General features: G+C 40.3%; 2 protein-coding genes across 5 annotated transcripts in view; both read right to left on the minus strand.

The window, feature by feature from the left end:
* Positions 1-308: 308 nt before the first annotated feature.
* Positions 309-17222, minus strand: LOC116047701 (CLK4-associating serine/arginine rich protein). 4 transcript variants are annotated; one of them, XM_031296635.2, is made up of 21 exons: positions 17098-17222; positions 15420-15559; positions 13233-13330; positions 13011-13112; positions 12419-12498; positions 12191-12275; positions 11939-12075; positions 11519-11615; positions 9191-9269; positions 9036-9109; positions 8897-8938; positions 8585-8803; positions 7856-8167; positions 7082-7264; positions 6537-6576; positions 4595-4655; positions 4401-4459; positions 4263-4309; positions 4092-4177; positions 3574-3598; positions 309-1036 (listed from the first exon to the last, which is right to left on the minus strand). In XM_031296635.2, the coding sequence occupies exons 2-21, from the start codon at positions 15516-15518 to the stop codon at positions 988-990; spliced, it is 1974 nt and encodes a 657-aa protein (XP_031152495.1). In that variant the 5' UTR covers positions 15519-15559; positions 17098-17222; the 3' UTR covers positions 309-987. The 4 variants fall into 4 exon arrangements, 2 of the variants coding, with proteins under 2 accessions (XP_031152495.1, XP_031152496.1); XM_031296636.2 differs by having other exon boundaries at positions 3519-3598; XR_004897431.1 differs by having other exon boundaries at positions 1019-1036; positions 6533-6576.
* Positions 9160-21410, minus strand: part of LOC116047699 (protein jagged-1b) — a 67620-nt gene continuing 55369 nt past the window's right edge. Inside the window, exons 15-16 of the transcript XR_004104457.2 lie at positions 19799-19802; positions 9160-9170 (exon numbers count right to left, since the gene is read on the minus strand). The gene's annotated coding sequence lies outside the window, so the exon portion shown is untranslated. The remainder of the gene's footprint in view (positions 9171-19798; positions 19803-21410) is intronic.

Raw genomic sequence — 21410 nt, forward strand, 5'->3', positions numbered from 1 at the left:
ATTAAACACAGAAAAACGAAAATGCCTCAAAAGTCCGAGTGACAGTAACACAAGCTGCAGTGAAGCATTGTTCGCTCAAAAACTAAGATTTGTCGCCACCTACTGATAAAAAATAAACTGCAACCCTGTGTGTAAACATTCAGTGAGCATATAGCCTACTGAACTATGTAGCATATTTTTTATCAACATTTGATCAAATATTCAACTATATTTAATATTTAACTAAACCCAAATGTAAAGCATTTCTTCGTGTGAAACATGTAAAAGCAACAGGGATTATAGAGGTTAAAAAGAAAAAAATGAACAAATAATTTCAAAGTCAGTTTTTATTTGTTTTTCTGTATTTAACATTCCACATTACTGAGAACAAAAAGTTATTTGTTGCTGTTACCGGTTGGCAGAGGACAGAGTATAAAAAGAGCAGTAGATAGAGATGAACTGTGTATTCTTTAATAAAGAAGTTTGAAATGGATGTATATAAATATCAGGTCATGAAAGTTGTTTAAAATGGTCTTTAGTGTGAGCGTTTGTTACAGAAAAGTAAAAGGCAGATGGATTGTGTAATGCCATGAAGACGATGTGAGGTCAAAGGGGAGATATTGCTTAGTACTATGTACTTTGAAATGCAAACGAAGAAATGAGAACTGTTCAGGCAGAAAAATAAAAAAGGAGCATGCAAAAGAAGAAACCAGAAACTCATTTAATAAACCGGCAGTCTCTTTACAAGATGAAGCAAAAAGGAAACAGGCAAAACAAATTACACTTGGCTCAACCAATCAGTGGTGTAATTAGTGAAACTAAAGGTATCACAGCCAAAATGTTATATTCTGTAGACACATACCAGAGAACATAGCATTCAGGTAAAGATATGTGCCATAGTCAGTCCATCTCTTCATATTTCCATGTTAATAGGCCGTTTGTTGGACAGTGTGTGTGCCAATGACAAGGTCCTTTACTAAAAAGATACTGTAGGTTGTTTTACGCTGCTCAGTATCGGTAGTATGGACTCCGTGACCGAGACCGTGACCGTGACCTCCTGGGGGGGAAAAAAAATGTATATATATTAGAATACTGCAGATACATTGGTGTATATGTTGGTGTATAAAGCGCAGAAACGGCAAAGATATGTTTAAGGTCATTGAGAAACAGTGTCTCCATTACATAGTGTGTCTACTGACATTTATTTTTCAACTGTAAAATTAATTTAGAACAATATTTTGGTTACAATTCTTTAAAAAAATAAAAATGATTAAGTTACAAAAACAAATTATCATCTTTTTAAAATCTTAAATATGGGCATTAATGCAGTTGGGCTCTACTTGAGAATTGAATATAAAACTTCTAAATGTAAAAAAAACAAAGAAAAAAAAAAAACCAGAAGAATACTCGAGAATGAATTGGAGTGGTTTCTGTGAGGGAAAAGAATTTGCAGGGAAAAGTTTGAGGTATATTCTCTCAATTTAGATTTTAAAAGGGATACTTTGCCGGTATTCAACCAACTTCGTTGGTAGTATGTGTAAATTAATTAAATTACTATTGTAAACGTCCCTCCATGTTACCAGTGCCCAGATCTCCCTGCTCACAGGCCAGCAGAACAACCATTAAGTGATGTGTTTGACACAAGATGCTTCACCTGGAAGTTTGCTGCTGGCCCTAGGGCCTGTTCAAACTATGTACTGTACTTAAAGGTGCTCTAAGCGATGTTGGGTGACGGCACTTCTTGTTGACGTTCAAAGTATTTTCAAACAAAACGAGGCTAGCTCGCCCCTCCCTCCTCCTCATCCCGTCCCCTCTCCCTCCCTTCTGTGCTTCCGCGCACTAACCCCCAAACCCCCACCCCCAAATCCTTCTTGTCGGTTATTGGCGGGAACGTTGGAAGACTTACGTTTCGTGGTGCTGAGGCCTGTACTACGAATCCAGATCAACATGCCCTGGATTTCTTTCAGTTACTGGGCTTCACCTAACAACCGCGGTCCCGCATAAGCTGCGTCACGACGGTGGTTAACAACTAGTTCAATCAACCCACATAAAAGAGGCGGTGTTAGCACAGCATGGCCAATCGCAAACATCTACCAGAGCCGCATATTTTACATAAGAGCAAACTATAATTCTATATAAATATGAAGAACAGACATGGTTTTACAGGCAAAACGCAATACAGTCGCTGCTTCCTAAAACAAGAAGGAGAGCTGGCAAAACATAGCCTTATCAATAGCACTTCCCCATCAGTCAGGCACAAGATCTGACCATAATTACACTTGTGCTTTCCATGAACTGTCGTTGCTGTAGCCTATTGTTCCAGTTGCAACCCTGGCAGTGGAAGCGATCGTGAGAGCAAATAAAAAAAATATAAAAACATAATTCAAACCGATGTGCGCATTGGCAACGCATGGCTCAAGAAGCCGACAAATAGCTTATATGTATTTCCCTCCGCTGAAAATCTATATCTTTCATAAAAATACCCATCAGGGAATGTTAACGGGGTTGTCTGTCTCTAAATGTTTTAACTTTTATGAGTGCACCTCTCTCTCACCGAGCTCCACCTGATCTTCTAAGAACGGTGACGCCGTTATCAGCCTGGGCTGTCTACAGAGGCCGCGTTTTTTTACAGTGTGTTCAGGGGACAGTCAGCTCGCAGATAGTGAGGAGATGTTTGCTGTATGTGACAAAAAATGTTGTAGCCTAAAAAATGTGTGACATTGCTTAGAGCACCTTTAAGCATACAGACACAGAGTATAGAAGCAGATCGAGAGAGATAGCCGCCCCTCTCTCTTTTTTCTCTCAAGATTTGGTTACTGTATTGCCTACCTTTTGCCTAAAATGTTTTTAGAAATATATTTTAGTGCACCGTTTGGCTGAAATATGACAGTTTGGTAACAGGAAGTGGGCTCCATACCGTTTCCTGTATTGTGAAAACGAAGGGTAAAAAAACGTAGATGAAACTGTAAGACTAGGCAGCGCTGATCAAATATAAACCATGGTTCTGTTAGTGCGTTGCCTATTTCTCACCTAAAATGTTTTTGGAAAGATAATTCAGCTTACCGTTTAACTATTATACGAGATAGTTTGTTACCAGCTGGCCGCCATTCTCTCTCAATGCGAATGAGCTCGACATGCTCGCATTACGTCACCCACCAGCAGGAGCGTTTAGTGGTCTGGTGCGGCGCAGTGCATTCTAGTAATTGTAGGTTTTCTACCTTTTGAGCGAAAGGGAATATCACAGCTTCTTTTTGCAGGTTTCTCCAGTCATGTAGCACAAATTAAAAAAAAAAAAAAAAATGTTTGTGCCATTTTACTGCACAGACAGCCCAGTTTTATGAACAGACCCTCTTTCCAGCAGTAAAGTACTTCCTTAACATGTGCTGGATAATTTCTGTTCTTGGCCTGACCTCTCTCAAGACTTGACCCACTGATTTGGTAGTTGAGCAACGAAAAAGCCAAGTAGCATTAGTGTTGCATATAAAAGGCATTGTGATGAGCCTTTAAGATAGTGTTTATGCATTAATGTGAAAGACTCCCATTAGTCATTCTGCTTCATCGGAGCTGTGGAGACTCTTGTGGCTTCTCACATACCTTCTGTGTGAGTTGTGTTCTCGGCCTGAAGGAACAGAGGACACAGAGACACCATCAAAACAATAGCAAGCCAGAACATCTTAAAGGGGTGATAGAATGATTATATAGGGTATTTCACACCGTTCCTTAAGGTCTCCTAATAGGGTATGTAACATTGGTTGGGCTGAAAATGGCCTGGGTTGAAGCACACGCACACTTACATAGGAAAGAGTTGTCAAAGGGACTTTGAGGTTCTATGCCTATTTTACCCACCGAACTGTCATAATTCAACTATGACAAGGTAAACTCGGTTTTGCATTCTATCACCCCTTTAAAGCCTATAAAACTGTCAGAGCAGAAACTGAGGGCCAGCAAATCAGACACTGAGGCCAGCAAATCAGATGTTTAGCTAATTTCAATATTTTGGTTACTTCTGTTTGAGTATGCAAGAATGCACACACACACAACAAACACAGCACTAAACCAAATTATTATATTATATTATATTCATATGGGTATTTGTGATCAGAAAGTCTTACCATATTTGGAAGGAGAAGGCGAGTGGCTCTGTCGCCCGTACTGTCTTTCCCATTCATCCCTCTCTTTCTCACGTCTCTCACGCTCCCTAAACACAGAGCCTCTGGGTCAGACAGTTGCAACACACAAATACCAAACAGTCCACTTACACACACTCACACACAGATTCTTACTTCATGCGTATCTTGCGTGCCATGGCTCGTAGCTCTCCCTCTCGCTCCTGTAAAATTAAACACAGAGCAATGAGGGTAGTTACAGAGTCTCTGTTTCAGCCTGAAATTCAAGTACGTGCACAGAAAAAACAGACACACCTGTCGTTTGTGTTCCTGCTGCTGGATCTTAACCTGAGCAGCCCGTTTATCCGCCTTGGCTGCAGAACGGAAAAAAAAAAACAGGAAATTGAATTGAACGACTTGTAATTAGTATAATGTGACAAAACAGATACATCTCAACATGTTTCTTAACTTGTGCAGGAAACACATGCACTCTGCTCAGTTGTACTCACACTGCTTGTTGAGTGCCTTCTGCATTCGTAGCTTCAGCCGTTCCTGTGGGGTCATCTTGGGCTGCAGGTGAAACAGTTGTGTTAGCACATCCTTTCACAGCCTGATAAAAGTGTGTGTGTGTAAGTGTGTGTGTGTGTGTGTGTGTGTGTGTGTGTGTGTGTGTGTGTGTGTGTGTGTGTGTGTAAGAGAGAGATCAAAAGCATTGTGCTGTCATACAATTTTGGTTCTATCACATTTATGTACAGTAGCTGGTGGAGTTAAAAAGGCTGCAGATAAATGTATTGTGTGATGTTTGTTGAGTCAACAAGCACACTTGAATCTTACTGGCTGAACAGGCTGTCTGTGCATGTGTGTGAGTGTGTGTGTGGACAGAGGCAAACTGTTGCTGTAGGATAGTTTAGAAGCAGGACAGGATCCGTTACATGAACCTTTATACCGGTACTTAAATATATTTATATGTACACTGTCAGAAAGATAAGGGGAGCGGGACAGCAGAAGGAGGAGACAGGGTCAGAAAGTGAAAGAAGGGCAAGTTTAGGTCCGTTGAATTCCGAAAGTTCAGAAAGAGCCAGTGGCATTTTGTTACTGACACACCCATCACTGGGCCATTTAAGCCTGGCCAAGCAAGAAAAACTGCAGGTCACAACAGTGCAAAGAAGATTGTAACTCCCAACTCTATTTGACTTTTGGAAGTATATTCAAATCTTTTCTTCTTTGCCAGGAAATGCAGTAAGAAGAGAAGCTGGTTCAGAACAGCAAATGGTCCAGAATGTTAGAATATAACAACAAATTATACATTATTTAATCTTAAAGGAATAGTCTGACATTTTGGGAATTATTTCCTTTCTTGTTCAGAGTTAGATGAGAAGATTGATACCACTCTCATGTCGGTACACAAAATATAAAGCTACGACGAGTAGCTTAGCTGGAAAGCAGCGAGCCTGGCTCTGTCCAAAGGTAACAATATTGATCTACTAGCAACTCTAAAGCTCACTAATGAACACATATCTGGTTTGTTTAATCTAGAAATAGGCAGGGACATAACACCCCATATAAGAATGATATGTTGTCTTACACTTCTGTTTGTACAAATTAAACAAACAAGACACGTGTTAATTAAGCTTAGTTAATAAGACTACCCCCAGTTGCTTCATATTTAGTGTACAGACAGGGGAGTTGTATCAATCGTCCTGTCTAACTCTCTGCAAGAGTGTATTTCCCAAAATGTCCAACTATTTCTTTAACTCTCATCTCAAGTCTTCAATCTGTATGCCGGACATAAAGCACTTAATTTTAATAATAAGAGCGTGCACTGCTGCTTGTTAAAACAAGCCCAAAAACGGCTGTCCAGAGCACCCCCATCTGGTTTTTTCATCAAAGATTAATCAATCTTTTTCTGTCACTATGAAGGATCACTTGGCCAATACTGATTCACAAGTTGTAACAAGACACATGGTCAGAAGCTAAATAAATCATCTATTCCTCTTAGGGCCATACTGCTGCTTATATGAGACTACAAACGGATATAAAGACGCTGCACTCTCTCACCCACGTGTATATGTATACATGCATGCACAACCCACACTAAAAGCACAAACAAGACAATAATGACTCTACAGGGTGCTGAAATGTTCACTCCATAGAGAGATGGCAGCATTAATTCAGTCGGTCATTTTTCAGTGTTTGCAAGTTCACATTCTTCATAGCAAAACATTTGAGAAGGTGAAGAATACTGTAATGGATCTTAAAAAATAGATGAAAGGCTTTGACTGCAGTGCATGTCCACTTTGTTTGGGGAAGAAGAATCACATCATCATTTTATTTTCTGTGGGCAACAATGGCTTCTACATCCCAGTCTGGTCGACAACCATGTCAGCCTGTCAGGGATGAGGGAGGCGTAGGCTTTAGCAAGAAACCCAGCTAGATCAAATTCTTACTGACTTTGGCAGCTCCCGTCTCTTTACCACCCGGAGTATCAGGCCTGGAGACAGGGAGAGAAAAGACAATCAGCTGGGGTGATGAAGACATCTTGATCTATCAAAGAAAACATTGTTTATTTATCATGTCATGGTATGGTATACATAGGGGAATAAAAACATGATAATACATTCATAAATTATTCTTAGGGCTTAGTAACTAATAACTACATAGTTCAATGTTCATAAACAGTTTTAAGTGAAGACAATAACCAAACACTCTCAAACGCTGCTCAAAAAGCACTGAAATAAACATTGCAATTCTCAAAGTGACTTCAAATGAAATACTATACAGCTACATGTTAAATTATACCACTCTTGGGTATATTCAAAGAAAATTTTACATTTTGGTGATGAACTGCACAGTATAATATTCCCGGGTGGGTAAAATGGTGCTAAATGATTATGATGCAGCCCCAGCTATTGCCTCTCCTCAGGAGTTAAAAGATATTTTTCCCAACAGTTTTTCAGTGTAGTGGGCTTTGCCACAGTGTTTAAATGTCTTCTTACTTTCTTAGCTTGTCACAGACAGTGTTGGTAGAGGGCTGGGCTCCTCTGTGAGGGGAGGGACTGTGGTTGGGGCGACTGGGGGACTGAGAGGGACTGCGGCTACCACTGTCTCCCCGCCGGTGGCCTCCACTGCTCCGACCCCCTCGCCTCGAACTGCCCCCCTGCCGTGAGCTGGAACGGGACCTAACAGTTGACAGAAAGAGAGCTTGTATCGACGACATGCATGTTGTAAAACAATAACTAAAGCACTGTTGGGAGACGTAGGGGAGTCTTAAGCCCGAGACACACCAAGCCGATAATCGGCCGTTGGACAGTCTGGCGAGGTTGGTGACTCGAGTCTGTTCGGTGTGTTCCGTGCCGTCGTCCGTCCGAGGGGCCGTCGGCCTTCATTTTGGCCAATTTGACATGTATAATCGGTGGGGTAGGCACTGCTGGCAGTCGGACTCAAATTACCCATCTGATTGGTAGAGTGCTAACCCGGAAACAGGGAGCGGAATGAGCGTGACTAGAGTCTCTCAAAATCTTTGACCTTTGTCGATCTGAAATGAAGACAGATTCAGCAACTGCATGGCCTATTTCTTGCTTAAAATGTTTTGCCGGTTTTCATTTTTGGGCGACAATACAGATTAGCGCCGCCTGGTGTTTTGGAGACGTATTACGTCTCGTCGCTTTGGTGTGTTCCGTGTGTTTTTTGACCAACTCGGGGAGACTGATCAGTCCAACTGCCTTTTCTGCCGAGGGTCGGCCGTCTGGTCAGCGTGTCTACAGATTTACCTTGTCCGTCTGCGCGACGAGTATCGTCTCCTGTCACGGTCCCTGTCTCTGTCCCTCTCTCGCTCTCTGTCGTTAGACCGCGATCGTGTCCGGTCATGTCTCCTCCAGGATGCGGCCCCTCCGTTTCCTCCTCTACTCCGGGAGTGAGATATGGAACGCCGTCTCGATCGTGATCGGGTCCGGGATCGCCGCCCCTCCCTTCCCCCGCGTCCACGTCTGGCACGACGTGAACGGGAAGAAGAGCGAGAGGAAGACCGAGATGAGGAGCGGGAGGAGGAGGAAGGGGAGCGACTGGAGGATGACCTTCGTCTCCTGGACAAACAGAGACACGCAGTTTTAGTAACAACACCAGCCCAGCACCTAGGCTATCGTCAGAATACTTTGGTTTTCTTGTTTTTAAATTTTGTTACTGTCACATGCTTGACTTTGTAGAGAGGTATAAATAAGCAAATATCTAAATCTCATATACTGGCATAGCTCTACTCAAAACCTATCCAATCAAGCACATTTTCTCTGAGCACATGCAGAATAGGAATTTGTTATTTAACACCAAGTCTTTGCACTGACATTTTACTTGATTTAAAAACTGTGATCCACCTCACCTACCACAAAAATCAGTATTTCATCGTCAGTATTCTTTCTGCCTCAACAGCTGTGGTCATTCTAACAACAATTTCACTGTAAGAAGAAAATAACTATGAAAAGCCAGTAAGGCGGAAAGTTACCGACCGGGAGCCCCTGCTATGACCTGCAGGGTGCTGCAAGTTGGAGGGGGCGTGTCCAGAGTGAGGAGCGGCTGTTTGTGTTGCTGCTGCTGCGGCTGCTGCTGCTGCAGCTGCTGCTGCAGCCTCATCATCGCTGCCTCCGTAGCTGGTGATGAAGGTGATCTTCTCTGGACCGGGAGAACGAGAGCGTGACCGCGACTCAGAGCTAGACTCCGACTCTGGTCTGAAAGAGAGATCAGAAAATAAAGTTCAAACATACATACAGACTCAACTCATCAGGAAATTAAGAACGAGAAGCACAAAATAATCAACTCACCGTTTATAGGGATCATATGTTGGGCTGTCTCTCCTGGCATAGCTGATGAACAGGAGAATGAGGACATAAGTTAAACGTGCTATGAGGTAAGTGCACATTTAATGAGAAAAAAACCCTATAAAAGAATAAGATAATTTACCTTGGTGGGCTGATCTGTCTACCTTTTAGTCTCTTCTCTCTGAACTCTCTCCTTTGTCTGCGAGAACGCCGGCCCTGAAATGACCAAATATGTCACTTAAAGAGTCTAATATACCAATCACAGACAGACACACACCTCAGTGGATGTTATCTTACAGAATACATGGCCTTCTCCGCCTCCAGAGCCTTGGCATGTTTGATGGCCTCCACTTCCTCCTTGTCTTTCCTCAACATCCTAATAAACAGGTATCATGTTAACAGTGTTACAATAAATAATCATTATGTCAACATTGTAAAATGTTTTAATGTTTTTGTCATTTAATATATACTTAACAGCTTAATAAAATATAAGCATGAAAAGCACAAGACAGAGCCATACAGTTGATTTTGGGTAAAGTATTCCTTCATTCCTATGAACATGGAAGTTCAATTTATTCCTCTCAGCTCAAAACCACATCTGCGAGCATGCTCAGTGACTGTGACACTAAACTACTTGTCAGAGCCTGTGAATGTATTCACAAAAGTTTTTTGGCTACAGTGTTCAATGCAGTGACGGATTATATCCCATCAAAATTAATTATAAGTGTTTCCCATACACAGGTTAAAACTTGGGCGGCCCACCCAGGTAGATTGACAAACACTCTTAAAAACAAAAACAGGCTGCAATACAATAACTAAAGTGTGTGGCAAAATTTCCCACAACTCTCTGACTGACTTAAAATCGCTATATGAGACAAAGACCTTGAAGAAGGCCCAGTCAGTCCTGGCTGATATAAGCCCCCCCCCTGAACAGCTACTTCATGTTGTTGCCGTCTGGCCGCAGATTCTGTCTGCCTAAATGCAGGACAAACAGACACCAAAACTCTTTTGTTCCTGTTGCTATAGGCTTTGTTAAAAATTCAATGTGAGATGTGGACTTCTGTGTAGTATGTATCTATTTGTGTCCTCTATTGATAGTGTCTGTTGTTTGTATGGCTTATGTGTTGTTTATGTTGCATTCTATTGCTGAACAACGAATCGCCCCTCGGGGATAATAAAGATTCCTTGACCTTGATTGATACCCACCCAGGTAGATAAAAATCAAGATTACATTTTTCCCCCCAATCAACAATGTCATTTTATACACACAGACCAGTGGCCTCCAGCCCCTTCCCCTCGTGAAGTCGTGCGCTGTGTGCATGACACAGTGCAGCATGCTGCTTGTGGTGTTGTGGCTTGCTGGATTAAATGTACTGATAAACTGTAAAAGCGCTGCAGCCACACCGATGTGAAAGCGCCATAAACAGAGTCTGGTTATTCACCCTCTCCACGGTAGTGTGCTCCACTCGATCTGATCTATATAATGGAGTAAACTGGAGCTAACTACTAACCAAGCTAAGATTTACAATAACATGTAACTTTCTGTCTGGATCATAGTATGGTTTTAAAGTTAAGTTGTTAATACATATAATATTTCAGGTCCGGGCAACGTTAATCAGGTATTTTATCCGCTGAACCTTAAAATTTAATTGACAAGCCAACCAGATTGAATTGACAAAGCACATCATAGGCTACACTTCATCTTCTAGTCTGGTTTTTTTAATATGTTAGTTATTTCTTTCTTAACTGTCTTATGTAGTCACTTTTTAGTAAATAGTGGGACTAGTTTACTACTGAACTACCATCACACGCCGCGCCGTCACATCCTGCGCCACCCACCACATTTTTTGGGGGGGGTTTTGGTCTCCTCAAAGCGTTGTTAAGTAGAAACATCGGTATTGTTCAACCTGGACACTATTTTCCTATGTGTAAGTCACTAATGGCGATAACAATGTTTTAAACTGATCCAGTATTGAGCGAGAGCGCTGCGAACCAGGCTGCACGCAATGTAATCGCACGGGGAAATCACGCACCGTCAATGTGCATTAACTAAAAGTGCTTGTTTGTGCCACTGACGGGCTCAAATCGTTATCATTAGTGCCTGACAACTAGGGTTGGGTATCATTTGGGTTTTTTCTGATACCGGTGCCTAAATCGATACTTACACCACAAAACGACAGTCTGCGACATTAAAGAACGGCTTGTTTATTGCTAAGGCCATATCATGGTCAACTTTAAATAATTTATTTAAAATGTAATAACTTATCTCACCAGCCAATTGCTTAAACAAAATGAAGAACGACTAGATGGATAGAGTACCCGTAGTAGTATACTGTCAACATTATGGAAATACAAAAACATGGGAAATTAGGTCCAGTTTGAAAAATACCGAAGTTCCCCTTTAATATAAGTAAAAAAGATAAATAATGCCCATGGTATAAGTTGATTTTGAAGTTCATATTAGCTCATCTAAAATTCTACCAAGACCGTTTATGCGGTCACTCACCACTGAATTTCGAATGTTTATGTAAACAGAACTCACAGAAAGCAGCATCATAGCACATTACGGAGCTTTGCTCTACATTTGACCTTTAAGACATGATGATACAATTACTGAGATGTTACCTAACAAAGTCTCCTTCAGCCATTCCATATGGGGTTGCCATTTTGTTGAGGTCCAACACTTGTTCCTGGTTCAACTCATCCACATCAACCTCCACATCTGTGTGTACACACACACACACACACACACACACACACACACACACACACACACAAACGTGAAATTGTACCATGATACAGAGAGGATCCTGAGGTAAGTAGGTGAAACATAAAGACGAAAATATCATTGAGTTGCTGTGCTATTATTTGTTGTTGAATTATTATTTCTACATATATTTAATGAAGGCGGTTGTTATACTCAGGTGCACATTTCTGCTCTGCATCCTGTTTCTGAATCTGCATAACTGTTGTTTCTTGGGGGTTTGCCTCTAAAGTTTTCATTTTCCTGATCTGTAAATCTGTGTGCCAAACCCATTTCCTCACCAATATCTGGGATGCCCTCATCCTCTTCAGATTCACTGTTTTCTGAATTGTCTTCATCTTTGTCTGACTCAGGGTCGGGCTCTGTCACAGTGCTGTCTTCATAGGTGTAACCAATAGTGGCCTTCTTTTCAGCCAGTCTGTACAACGGGGAGGATTTATGAATAAATAGCCAACCAAGACACTCTAAGACCCATGGATTTAAATGCACAGTGGGGATGAAACAACCATTTTTATAACATTACAATGACATACTTTTTCTTCTCATCCTCATTTGGTTTCTGCAGGCCACCGTACAGCTCATCCAGGTATATCTGGTATAAACACTGCTCCTCAGAGACTGTAGGAGGACAGCAGAGAATTTAAGAGCACAACACAATTGCAAAATATACCCGCAGAGGGCAGGTTAAGGCAACATTAAGAACAAAGTATTGCAACATGAAACCAAATGTTAACGTAATGTATGACGTTTGTGATACTTACTGTTGGCAAAGTCATTCTGCACTAGGCCTCTGTATCGCTCATAATTGGACTTTCTCTCCTCCATCTCCTGCTCTGGGGTTCTGTACGAGACAAAGAGTCAAAGGTTGTTTTATATTTGACCACTTTTTCTGAGCATTTTGGCTTCTAAGAGAGCCTGAAGCAGTGCAGAAGAAGAAAATGTCATCGATGACCTGTTAAATTACTTAACGGTTATTATTATATACAATAAGTTTAATTTTCTTTATTGTCATATGCACAAACAAATACAGAGAAACAGTTGTTGGCAATGAAAATGTTAGATCTCAGGCTCCCTCCAACAATGCTCAATATGTAGAAAAAAAAAACATGCAAATAAAAATGGGACTCTAAATTAATTATATAATATATGATATATTAAATAAAGACAAAATAGTGCAGAAGTTAAAATATAACAAATAAATAAAATACATTTGTGGTAGACATTAATTGCAAAATGAATAAACTGTGATCAATGTCTGCACAAACGTAAGGCAAAAAATTAAACAAAAAAATATTCACAGTAGACAGATTGTGGGGTTAGATGTGACTTTAATTTACTTATTTTAAGACTTACGAAGTGTTGAGCAGTGGAGGTGTGTAGGTGGGGATGTAGTCCAGGTGAGCCCGTACATCAAACCTGTCAATCATGTTGTTGGCATCTCCTTGCCATGGCATCCTTTTGACAAAACAAGAGAAAAAGGTATAATCTGATCAGCAAGATCCCAAAAACACTGCACATCTGGTGTGTGTGTGTGTGTGTGTGTGTGTGTGTGTGTGTGTGTGTGTGTTTCCTCACATGTTGATGGGGCTCTCTGCAGCCAGCGCCACAGCAGGATCCAGATGGATCTTGTAGGCTCGGCCATGAACCTGGAGAAACTGAGCTGGATCTTTTTTCTGTTGAGACAAAATACGGGGCAGTAAAGGGAAATAAAATAGCATCTTATATCTAACTAAATAAAGTAACTAACCAAATAGTTAAAGATATACTGTATGGCCCATTAACTCCTCAATTTCATCTTCTATTAAAACTGGAAGTACAATTTAGGCTCGTCTACGTGGTGCTTTACAGTGTCTTGTGAAGTGAGGCTGAACTCAAATAAATGTTTTGGTTTGCTCAAAATGCTGATGCAAGAGAGATTATTGCATTCATGTGTCATCACAGGTCTAAATTAGGTTCCGTATAGACAGCTAGAACAAAAGCCAACTGTCAGAAATAGAAGGCTAACAGGAGGTGAAGGAGTCTCAGCCAACTTAAAGCTCAGACCTGTGCCTTAACAGACAGAACAACAGAGGCAGGATAAAGAGAGATGAGATCTGGAGCAAACGATTAAGAGCTTTTAATAAGGTACAGTTTCAACAAAAGCATGTCTTCATCAGAGCAAGAAGAGGTAGTGATGGTCTAGATGTTTAAAGTGCCTATGCCCAGCTTATAGCTGTCTCTCATTGTTGCTTACGTCTAGCCAATGCCATATTGTCACAGCATATATAAATGTCATAAAAATATATGTTCAATAACCCAGAATTTCAGGTCATAGGCTGATCCGTGATTTAAATTTACATAATGATGTGCCATTGCATATTCCAGATTCTTAGTGGGAATGGCACTGGTCTTATGTTCTGCATTCTTCAGTTTTATAACATGTTTAGTTTGGCCGACATACACCAGACCGCAGGAACAGTTCAGTACATAGATAACATGAGTGCTACTAATAAACAACAGCTTATAATAGGGCTGGACGATTATTTGAAAATGTATCGACATTGAAATTCTGAAGCTGTAATCAACGTATTTTTCCCATGATGATAATTTAGATAATTTATTTCTGTTGATAGGCCTATTTTCTCCTTAAAACCATGCGACCCCGTGTGCAGGGTCCAAAATTAACACTCGCCAGTCACCAAATGCAGGGGCGGGCCGACACGCACACAAACAAACACTGGCGCACACACCAGACACCAGCCACTACCTTCTGTTTACTGATAGCTAGCGTTTAACTCAGGCTAATTAATTAGCTAGTAAGTGCCGATTTTTGGCAGCCAGTCTTGCAAAAGAAAGCACAATGAAATTAAATGTTAACCGATCATTAACCGTTGACCGACAAGCAGGAAACGGAGTCTCAGTTCACCCGTCCGGGAGGCTCTGACACACTTTCCGCACTCCGTGTCCGCAGACAGCTGTAGGCCTGTACCGGTGTTGATGTTTTGTGCATTGTCGGACATGTGCAGCCACTTTCCTGAAACTGCTTGCGGGACTGACACAAGTCCACAGCGGCCCGCGGTGTGTAAGTCTGAGCCTGTCTCCAGCGCCTCCACCTGCACGTTGTCAGTCTGTGTGTCTGCCTGGTATACTCTGGGACGGTCGACTTAACTCGCCGGTCCTCATCAATATAGTTTCATGTGTCACGTAGCTCTCCACAAGCAGAAAAAAGAGGAGCTTAAAACACAACTTGCTGGTCGCTAGTTAGGACTAACAAGTTCATTAGCAGTTAGAAGAAATAGATTGTATAGCCTATTTACATTTTAATCATGCAAAAGAATGTTTTTAGTAAGTATTTTATGTTATTTCTAAACTGTATGTATTTCTAATTAATTTTTTTTATCTAGCCCTCCTTCCCTTTCCCTAAGTGGCTATGCCGCCGTAAAAATAAAGGTGAAAAAAAATTAACATTTATTTATCATTATCGAGGTAAAATGTGCAATTAATCGTGTGTTTAGGTCATATAGTGCAGCCCTAGTTTATAAACAAATGTTTTTCCAATAGGGAATGTCTATCTGTGTTCACTGCTCTCTGATGAGCTCATTGTCATCACTATGGTAACTGTGTGCTCCAGATCTCATCTTTCTAGAGAAAGCTCACAGCACTTTGGGCCCAGAGCATCAGATCCGCTAAGGCTTGTTTCCACAGAGCTCCACTGTAGCAGAAATAATATCCAAGTACGTCTGCATACATTGCTCAGATAGATAGATGATAGAAGTCTCTTACTATCTTCTCGTAGTACTCTCGTCGTCGCTCCCCTCTGCGCTTGTAATCTACCATCATGCCACGGAGCTTGCGCTCATGTTTGCGGGCCTCTTGCCACATGACGGCACCGCTGGGGGTGGGGGCGCGGCGGGGCACGGCTGCTGTAGTGGGGCAAAGAGGGTAAAAACATGGGAAAGGAGAAAGAGGGAGCACACAAGGACATGAGGAAATGTAGGACAACAATGGAAGTGGAAGAGGCGTGAAGTGAAAGAGACAGAAGTCAAATGTACAAAAGATGCTTTTTCTTAAAATAAATATTTTACTGGGACAAGCTGCACAGACAGAGCTCTTCTGAGAGATTACTTTACATATCTGTTTAACACATCACTTCTGATATAAATATTTGAAACATAATTCCCCTACTGTTTGCAGTAGTTATTTCTTACCAAAATAAACCACAATCGTTACATCTGAGAACACAACGCAGAGGCTCAAAACAAAAGTAAAAATTCTTTGATTCCAGCTTCTTAAATGTGTATATTTTCTAGTTTCTTCACTCCTCTATGACAGTAAACTGAACATCTTTGAGTTGTGGACAAAACCAAGACATTTGAGGATGTCATCTTGGGCTTTTGGAAAACACTGATAACATTTCTCACCATTTTCTGACATTTTATAGACCAAACAACTAATCGAGAAAATAATCATCAGATTAATCGACAATGAAAATAATCGTTAGTTGCAGCCCTGTGAAGTAGTTAGATTTATTTTACATTTTTGTCTGAAATACTCAAAAGTGAAAGTAGACAGATATGTCTAGGTAATATATTTATTTATATCAAATAACATTCATATACTTACTGGTATCAAATAACTTATATTCATATACTTACTGGTATGTGTTCCTTATCACTCAGTCCTAACTAAAGACTTATATTTATTTATAAGTACGCTAAATTGATCGTTTTAGTCAGTCATGTGTGTCTTTACCATTTTAACGTGGCCCTGACTGTAGCAAATCCTATTTCGTGTTGCAAAGGAAAGTGACATTTAAGCCAAAAAACTAAACAAACAAAATAAAAGCTGATACATGTTTGCACAATACTGCCAATTCTTTTCTATACTTCCAATTACCTTCTTAGACAGAGGGTTTATTGCAGCCACCATTTGTGACTGTATAGTATTAACTACAGCTACTGTATATTATCAAATGGCACAACCATGTTATTTTGAGCTTGGATGTTAAGTTAATTGCCTTACCATTAACATGCATTAGCTGTGTTTGTAGATTAACGTTACAGTAGCAGCTAAACCGCCTACACCCAAAGTGCTAACCTAGCTTATCTAATAATGTCGTTGTCATTAAAGTTATACCCCAGCACTGTTTATGTATTTTAAACTTAATTTAATCCTGACATTTTTGCATCCTTAATATCACTTTAAAGATGTGAAATGGCAATGTTTCAAAGTTATCGAAGAGTTTGTTAGCATACACATCGGCCTGATTGCTCATGCAGCCCGGGCCTAACGTTATTCTGCCTGCTGTTAGCCAGTTAGCATCACAGCTAGCCTAGCCTAGCTAGAACGCAAACACGTTAGGAACAACGCGTGTATTGTAACGTTACCGCCTCTTTAACCAACAAAACATGAAATACAGCTGCACAACACATTCAGCATTGTTTCAAAATCCACTGTGTACCTGTTTTACTGACCGCCAACACACACTGGGGTTGTTTTCGGTCAGCCGAAGGCGACGTTAGCGTAGTGTCACACTCACACACGCCTCCTCCGCCTGTTGTAAGTGGTCTATGCAGTACCGAGCTCAGCATAAGGGGGCGCTGTAGTTTTGTTATAGCTAGAATGCTACACAAAAGACAGCATGTGTGCCTTTATCATATTCAAATTAGCTCCACCTATACCTTAATACATTAATGAATACAATCCAATAATATAGCCTAATATGTATGATTCTGAAAAGATCCATTCTGACTGCACCTCAAAGAACCCGTCTGTAAAACTCCTGAAGTTTGCAGATGACACCACTGTCATTGGTTTGATCCAGGATGGTGATGAGTCTGCTTACAGTCAGGAGGTGGAACAGCTGGTCCAATGGTGCAGTCAGAACCACCTGGAGTTAAACCCCAAGAAGACTGTGGAGATGACAGTGGACTTTAGGAGAAGCCCCCCCAACACAGTGTCCACTGTAGATTCATTTAGGTTCCTGGGATCAAACATCTCACAGGACCTAAAATGGTCTCCCCACATTGACTCTGTCCAGAAAAAGGCCCAGTAGAGGTTATACTTCCTCCGACAGCTAAGCAAGTTTAATCTGCCTAAGGAGCTGCTGACCACTTTCTACTCAGCCATCATCCAGTCTGTCATCTGCACCTCCATCACTGTCTGGTTTGGGTCAGCCACCAAACGGGACTGGGCCAGACTGCAATGTACAATTAGGGCTGCAGAGAGGATCATTGGAGCTGACCTTCCCAGTTCCCTCCATCCAGGAACTGTACCGGTCCAGGGTCAGAAAAAGGGCAGCAAAAATCTCTGCAGACCCCTCACATCCTGGTCACAAACTGTTCAACCTCCTTCCCTCTGGTAGGCGATACAGGACACTGTTCACCAAAACCAGCCAACGCAAAGACAGTTTCTTTCCCCAAGCAGTCACTCTGTTGAATGCTCAGAAATAGCTCCCACCCTTACACTGAACAAAGTCAATAAACACTGTTCTGCTCATCTACCTCATGTATATTTCAATCTTACAATTACAATATTGTTATAAATATATGACCATTGCACCGAACTGCCTTGCACTATATTTATATTTATATTTATATTTATACTTAAATCTTAAATCTTGGACTATACTGATATTGCACCATTCCTTCCCTCTCAATTGCTACTGTATATTTTTTTTGTACATTTGTAAATTCTAGTGCAGTGTTATACCATATACTTAACAGTATTTTTTTAATATATATATATTTCTTACTATCATTTCAGTTTTTTATTCTTTATAGGTTGTGTGAGTGTTGTACTTGAAAGCAAAGATTAACCAGAGTCAAATTTCTTGTTTGTTTATGCAAACCTAGCCAATAAAGCTGATTCTGCATAATGAGTAGTTTTAATTTATATTTATTTATTTTATAATGTTTATTGATCCCCAGTGGGGAAATTACAATTTACACTCTGTTTGTGTTTTAGTGAAATCACTACACACAGGCCTGAAATACACACACATGCTCAGGACCTATTCATGCACAAATGGAGAGATGTCCGGTTCCCAACCCAACTCCCTACGGACTGAGCTACTGCCACCCCCTAATGTTGGTACTTTAAGTATATTTTGATGCTTATTTTACTAAAGTCAGAGTTTGATTGCAGGACTATTACTTAACAGAGTATAGCATACTATATGTACTTTTACTTCTAAAATATCTGAACACTTCTTCCACCACTAGTCAAAACAGGCTTATACTGTTGTCTTGATAAATAAGCAAACTGTAAAAAAATATGCTGATAAAGATGTGATACAACTGAAAGCTCAAGGAAAAGGAAGTGGATCATGACCTTTACGTTTTGCAGCATTTGGCCTCATTTGAGCCCTGATTCTAAATGGTGTTTAATGGGTTTCATCACAACGTTTGAACAGAAGCACCGTTTGATTTATTGGTTCCCTCTCAGATACCTGTTATCAAGTCACTTGCCAGTTGGTTTCTTACATTCTTAACATTTTTTTATTTAGTTTTTTGCTATGTTGTAAGAATTTGTACATCTAATAAGTGACCACGTACATATATTATATATGGATCTGGATAAATGGTATTTGTTGACAATATTAGAAAGTGAGAACATACACTGTATCAAAAAAATTCACTCAGTGGTTATACCTGCTGTCACCACAAGATGTCCCTGTAAAACAGGAGAGTTGCCTATAACTTTGAAGTCAATCTTAATTTTGAGATTATCCTGGTAAAATTAAGTAAATTGTGTTGAATAGAATTGAATAACTTCACCCTCAAATCTCTATTTTGTGAAGAAATACCTATTGTGTCAACCCAGAAGCGCTGTGAAGATAGGTCTGGCAATGTGAGACTAACTCAGAATTAACATAAATCCTGCTCCTACATAGGTGCATGTCATTCTAACAGTCTGTATCATATACAATAGACATTGACCCCCAATGAAAAGTCAATTGTTGCTTAAACCCCACATTACCCTATATAGGGTTGCAACTAATGATTATTTTCATTGTCGATTATTTTCTTGATTATTTTCTCGATTATCCATTAGTTGTTTGGTCTATAAAATGTCAGAAAATGGTGAAAAATGTCGATCAGTGTTTTGCAAAGCCCAATATGACATCATCAAATGTCTTTAGGACGATCAACACGTGGCACCCAGCTGAAAGAAAACTCTCTAATCTGCTGCTGGGGTCTGACAGGTGTAGAGAGGGTCCTATGCATGGAGTAGTGTGTGTGTGTGTGTGTGTGTGTGTGTGTGTAAACTCTTATTTCCTACATTTCCTCTTGACCAGGGTGGTGACAGGAAGCCTGTGTTCATTTCCAGCCTGCCGCTGTTTGCACAGGTCAAAGATCACATTTGTCACATCCATTTGCCCATTAACTGCTGCTGCTGCAACCGTGCAGCCACTTTACACTGCCCCGACACACAAAACCCTTCCTTTCACACACTTTCACATCTTACAGCAAATTCATCATTATCGTCATGACACACATGGATGAATTGGGTTGGAGTTGACATACAGTACAATACCTGACAAATGTTTTGTTTTATATGTTTGTTCTTTATGTTTAGATACAGTATATTTTAGCTGTTTTTGTTATACCTAAAGTGTTGCACTCATTGAAAATACCCTTATAATAGAAACTCAAAGTTAAAAATACCACACTGCTAAGGAGTTACAAGAATGTTTTCAATAAATTTTACTTTCTAACTTTCTAACAACAGACAAGTTTCTCAAAACCACACAGTCGTTCTCGACAAAGACTGGGGTCAACAGGTGGTTTTCCTTTCTTTTTTCCTGGCACTGTCCACATCATTGTTTGTGAATGTGTTTCAGAGAGATAGAGAAAAAAAGAGAGAGACATTGTGCATACAGTGATCCACTGACCTAGTCGTAGTGGCTGTGAGCTGTGCTCCATTATGAAATATCCTCCCTTGGGCCTCAATGATATGTTTCTTGTCATAGCATCCGAAAAATGTAAAAACACAAAGGGTAAGAAGACCTTTTTGATCTCTTTCAAATATCGTAATTAGTCCTTACTCATTACATTACTCAAGTCATTACTTTTGAAATCATTTTTAATGTTATGGTTTCCCTTTTGACATGGTGCTGATTTTCTGTATCTTTAAGTCTGTATACTGTACTGCTGCACCTTTTTCTGATTATGTGAACCCAACACTATTTACATTTGTAACTTTTTAAACCTTGATTAAGTTGCTATAAAGTAAAAAAAAAAAAAAAAAAAAACACACTGTATTTGTTTGTTCCAACACTTCACTGTTGCTGTATGATACTTACAGTAAAATAAATATTCAAAACCCCAAACTGTGTTTTTTTTTTATGGCTGCATAATTTCATACAGTAAAATGGAAATATTCTCATCCCTTCTGCACCATTTACACAATTTTATAAACCTCAGCCTGGCAGATTTGGCATATACTATATGCCCCTGTGGAAGCATACATTTGTAAAGATGGACCCACCAAAGGGGATGGACTGTGACAAATGAGCCGGCATACTGTTTGCCTTTGTAACTCACTTGAATTGCAAACTAATATGCAGGAAATAAGAACTTCAAAATACTACAGTATGTATTCTTTGGTGCTCCCTCATGGAATATTTTTCCATGGGCGTCTGACAATGATTTTAACAAGCAGCACTTGCAATGCACATATAAACAAGGTGATGAGCACTTTACTCCTTCTTGCAAAGACAATAATGAATAATCTCTGTATGGCAACACTGACACCTCCCTCTAGCATCGA

The sequence above is a fragment of the Sander lucioperca genome, chromosome 5, assembly GCF_008315115.2.
Source record: "Sander lucioperca isolate FBNREF2018 chromosome 5, SLUC_FBN_1.2, whole genome shotgun sequence".
In the NCBI taxonomy this organism is placed as follows: domain Eukaryota; kingdom Metazoa; phylum Chordata; class Actinopteri; order Perciformes; family Percidae; genus Sander; species Sander lucioperca.

What these genes read in the sequence shown, in the direction of transcription:
- LOC116047701 (XM_031296635.2), bottom strand. Translation starts at nt 15,518, where the DNA reads ATGTGGCAAGAGGCCCGCAAACATGAGCGCAAGCTCCGTGGCATGATG. An exon ending in AGACAGATCAGCCCACCAAG is followed by an intron (nt 8,939 to 9,035) that starts GTAAATTATCTT and finishes CCTGTTCATCAG; the next exon opens with CTATGCCAGGAGAGACAGCC. An exon ending in GCACGCAAGATACGCATGAA is followed by an intron (nt 4,178 to 4,262) that starts GTAAGAATCTGT and finishes CTCTGTGTTTAG; the next exon opens with GGAGCGTGAGAGACGTGAGA.